Raw genomic sequence first — 4,684 nt, 5'->3', positions numbered from 1 at the left:
TCCCAGGTGTTGGCATGTTTAATTTTTCAATATCAAAAAATCATATTAACTAATACTATCATCAATCTCATCAAAAGACTGTTTAAGTTTGAGGAAACTTTCAAATCAGTGCAAAAATAAGGTTTCCAAAATTCAAATTTTTAGTCGAGAGCTTGAATTCTATCATTAAAATATCTACTATCAGTTTGTATTTCAAAGCTTGAACTCTGCCATTAAAACAACTACCATCAATATTTCCTTAAAATGACAAGGACATTATGTTCAATTGTGAGATATCTCCCGGACACCCAACCCTGAAAAGCTACATTTTACCTATCAATAATTTTCTAAAGTGAAAATCGAGTTCCTTGAAAAAAAACAGCTAGTTTGCTTACAATTTAATCACACCAAGATTGTTTCCTCAAGAATCCATATTTCAGTGTATAGCTGAAGTGCTTTATGCATGCTTATTTTGTTATATAAAATAGTAAAATAGTGTATACTCAAGTGTTTAGATTTAATAAAATGAGCTTTTGTTGCTTTACCAGGGACAAGGACATTCTTAAGTGAAGCTGCCATTATTTTACCACAAGTATATACTGTAGAGTGAAGAACACAATGACTGCTGGAATAGTTAGTTGGCGCTACCTTGATTCACGCTAGGCTACCAGCAGTTCTACCCACCATCAGCACAAAGGCCAACGCAGTGGAAAAGGCAAAGGGTACTCCATGCACCACACTCTGAGAACGGCTGTTCTAACTCTCAGCCTTTCACTCAGTGCAAGAGGGCTAGGCCTGAAAAGAGGAGGGTTGGCTTAGAGCACAAAGGTGACTTTAAACAGAGAAAATTCCATTCACAAAGATATTTAACAGCTAATTGCGTATGGAAGTCATGTTGAGTGGATATATATAGTTAAAGCTTAAGTTTTTCTTTTATTACATGTTCCTATGAATTAAAAAATAATAAAAATTCTAGAGTAAGGCATGAAAAATTACTATAATTCTGTACTCAATATTTTAAGAAGTTATATGATCTTTTAAAATCTCATTACCTTTATATCTGAACTAAAATTCTAAATTTTCTTATAGAATATGAAAAGGTTGACTTGGATGTGCTGATGGATGAAGCAAAAGCTTTCACAGGTAAGAATGTATATAACATATTATAAAATCAAGATCTTGCTTTTTGCCTGCCTGGCAAGCGCAAGGTCGTGAGTTCAGTTCCCGGTACCGGAGAAAAACCAAAAAAAAAAAAAAGATCTTGCTTTTTGCAGAGAATTACCTTCTTAAAGCAGTAGCTTACCCCTTGCAGCAAACACTAATGAATTCATTCTGCTCTTTTCCATATTCAATGATAATTTTGTCTTTTTGACAACTATTTAGATTTATGGAAATTTAGGAAAAGTGCTCACTTCAGCAGCACATCTACTGGAAATTTAGAAAAAGTACAGGCATTCTCAAAGAGAACTACCAGCATGTTCAGTATCTGGGCCAGTAGCTCTCTTTACTAGTGTTTAAAGAACAAAATAGAGGTGAACACAGTGACTTTCAGTGTGAAGTTTTAAATCAGGAAATATGCTAACTAGGAACAGTTCATCTCATAACTCAGACCATAAAGTAGTAACAGATATGTTACTTGCAGGTAGAATTATTTAGATTCTGTATACCATTTGTCTTAGTCCATTTGTGCTGCTATAACAAAATGCCATAGACTGGGTAATTTATAAACCAAAAAAAATTATTTTTCATATTTTTATAGTTTTGGAAGTCTAACATCAAGGCACCAGCATGTTCAATGCATGGTGAAACTCTTCTCTACTTCAAGATGGTGCCTTAAACACTGCCTCCTCATCTCGTGGGAGATGGAAGGGGAAAGAAAAAGAGGGGTCTATCGCAGTGTGAGGCCTCTTTTATAGATCCTTAATCCAACTCACGAGGGAACACCCCATAACCTAATGGGGTTGACCTGTTTTTCATTAAGAAGCAGGGCCTCCTTCTTAATACTACTGTACTGATGATTAAGTTTCAACATTTCTAGAGAAAACACAAGCATTCAAGCCACAGCACCGTCTTAAGTCAGACGGTTATACAGCCCTCATGTCGCTCCATTTACACAAACACAAATTAGAAGTGTTATGCTCTCACTTAGATTAAAGAATTCTTTCAGATGCTGAATTTCAAAATAACTCTGTATAAGTTGGTTCATGTGGTCACACCTTATCCTACAGTTAAAAATAGTGCCGTATTTCATATATTTTTCATAATTTTAATAATTTAATCTCAATATTGTCATCTGAAATAATTTCCATCTACTGAAAGGAGAAAAGGTTGCAGCCACGAACCTAAAACATGTGCTGGAAGACATGGGAATCAGACTCACTGCAGAAGAATATTCGAGGCTGTTGAAAACTCTGCCCATCTCTAGTGAGTATCTGACACCCGGTCGCAGTGCTCAGGGAAACGGCATTAAAGACTTGTGGGTGAGAACAGTAGAAACAACAAAAAATGTAGTTCTAAAACCGTGGTGGCGAACCTGTGGTGTGTGTGCTGCAGCGGGCGCACAGAGCCCTCTCTGTTGGCACGCGAGCCAGGTCACACCCAGCAACCCAGCATTGCCTAACGGCTGTTTTTTCTACTCTAAAACCTCAGTATTCAGGTTTAATTTCGGCGCTGGAACTTTGCAATAAGTGTGTTTTGGCTCGTAGTTTGCTCGCTTGGTCTCTAAAAGGTTTGCCATCACTCTTCCAGCATAACAACTACATTTTTATTCACTTGTGTTGTCGCTGGTGTTTTAATTTATTTTGTTTTATTTTAAAGAGTAAAAGAAGAATAACATAATAATGGGGGGGCTTACCAAATTACAGACAAAGTGGTAGGAAATTATCAATGGTTTGGTGTTTTAATTTAAAAGTGAGATAAAGGAGGTGCGGAGCTAGCCTTGAACTTGCTGCGTGCCCCAGGCTGGCATCAAGCTCTCGATCCTGGTGCATCTGCTTCCAGAGAGCTGGGATTACAGGCGTGTGCCTCTATGCCTCTCTGGAAGTGAGAGACTTTTACGTGAGGAAATATCTCTCTTTGGCATTTGACTAGTGACCCTGCTAAATATTTTTAACAGGACAGCTAAATTCTTCTGTATCCCCTGTGAGTTCTGCTACCTCCCCCCATCCCAACATATCTGAGAGCAGGAGGGCTCTGGGATTGGATGGTTGTACTGTCATTCTCGGTTCTGATTGGTCAGTGACATAACCAGCCAATGACTCAAAAGTTCTGCCTTCAGGGCACCATCAGAGGCTCAATCATAAAGACCCTACAGGCCAGTCTGTGTTCACCTGTGCCTCCTGCTCAGTTCCAGGGACCTCTACAAAGATATCCTTCTCTGGTCTCGTAGTCCTGTCCGCATTTGTCTCCCAGGCAAGAGCAAGCCTGCCCATTGCCAAGAGGGCTAATGTTCCCAGAGACAGAAGCAGCCAATATTGAGTGCCTATCTGAATTTCCCCCACATAGTCTTTTTTGTTTGTTTGTTTGGTTGGTTGGTTGGTTGGTCTGCTTTGGTTTTTAAGACAGGACCTTACTATGTAGTTCAGGCTGGTAGTTCCAGGGTAGTTCCTTACTATGTAGTTCCAGGGTCAGGTGTTTTGCTTCTGAATACAGTAGGAAAGTCATTCAGATGGATGGTATTGGAGACCATCACAGATACATGCCAGACACTGGAAGTTCTTTCAGTGCTTCAGACACTCACAGGATGGAGAACCCTGGGCCAGTCAAAACCCATGAAGATGGATTGGGTTCACTGATGGCCCCATTCTCTGTCCCAGTTAAATTTCACCTCCATTTATGAAGTTGGTTTACAAAACAAATTATTTATCTAATTTTTATTCAAATGTTTTTGTTTGTGTCCATAGCTACTTTTCATATCATCCCTTTGTGGGGTCTACATGTGTGCTAAACATGTAGATGTTTCTCGTGGGCCAGAGTGTAGGCAGGAAAAGAAGGAAAGAGTGGGGTCAATCTTCAATAAAAGAATAAGAAGAAAGCAGAAAGAAAAAGAATATTATATACCCAGATGTGGAGGCACACACCTGTAATCCCAGCACACTGGAGGCTGAGCCAGGAGGACCACTGAAGTTTGATGCCAGCCTGGGCTACCTAGTGAGTGCAAGACCAACCTGGACTGTAAACCAAGACCCTGTCTCAAAAAAACAAAGAGAGAGAGTGAAAGAAGAAAAAAGCATACTGTGAATTTATGTATACATTGACTACTGCCATGTGTTCCCACTGGGGGACAGACTGACCACACTGAGAACAGTCCTGATCTTTTTTTTAATGGTGACAAAATTTATTTGAAAAAGTAAAAGTGAAGAATGATGGAGAACCTGGCTCTGCAGAGTGAGCTTGGGCCAAGCAAACGAGGAAAAAGCGAGCTAAAAGTACACCTTGGAGGACACAGGGCAAGTTATCATGAAGAAAGCCATGAGAGGCTGTCCTTGTCTTCTGCAATTACTTAAGGGTGAACCGGAATAAATTTCTAGGTGAGTCATATCAAGTATCTTATAAAATTATGGAACTCCTTATCCTTTTTATTTTACTATGTCTTACAGGAGATGGAATGGTGTATAAGAAAAGATTACTGGATGGTGTGAAGGCTCTCAAAGGTAAGAATCATGAGAATGGCAGCTAAAATTATTGTACTTTGAATTTGCTCTTA

The 4,684-nt window shown here is 39.2% G+C and overlaps 1 protein-coding gene across 1 annotated transcript in view; it reads left to right on the top strand.

The window, feature by feature from the left end:
- Nucleotides 1-4,684, top strand: part of Efcab3 (EF-hand calcium binding domain 3) — a 494,429-nt gene that overhangs the window by 413,593 nt on the left and 76,152 nt on the right. The window contains exons 102-104 of the mRNA XM_005402243.2: nt 1,069-1,122; nt 2,299-2,403; nt 4,578-4,631. Of these exons, the coding sequence (XP_005402300.2) occupies nt 1,069-1,122; nt 2,299-2,403; nt 4,578-4,631 (213 nt within the window). The remainder of the gene's footprint in view (nt 1-1,068; nt 1,123-2,298; nt 2,404-4,577; nt 4,632-4,684) is intronic.

Source organism: Chinchilla lanigera, unplaced genomic scaffold (assembly GCF_000276665.1).
Source record: "Chinchilla lanigera isolate Chin_1 unplaced genomic scaffold, ChiLan1.0 scaffold00077, whole genome shotgun sequence".
NCBI classification, from domain to species: domain Eukaryota; kingdom Metazoa; phylum Chordata; class Mammalia; order Rodentia; family Chinchillidae; genus Chinchilla; species Chinchilla lanigera.
The sequence above is the reverse complement of the archived record's forward strand: the minus strand, read 5'-3'. Positions and strand labels throughout refer to the sequence as shown.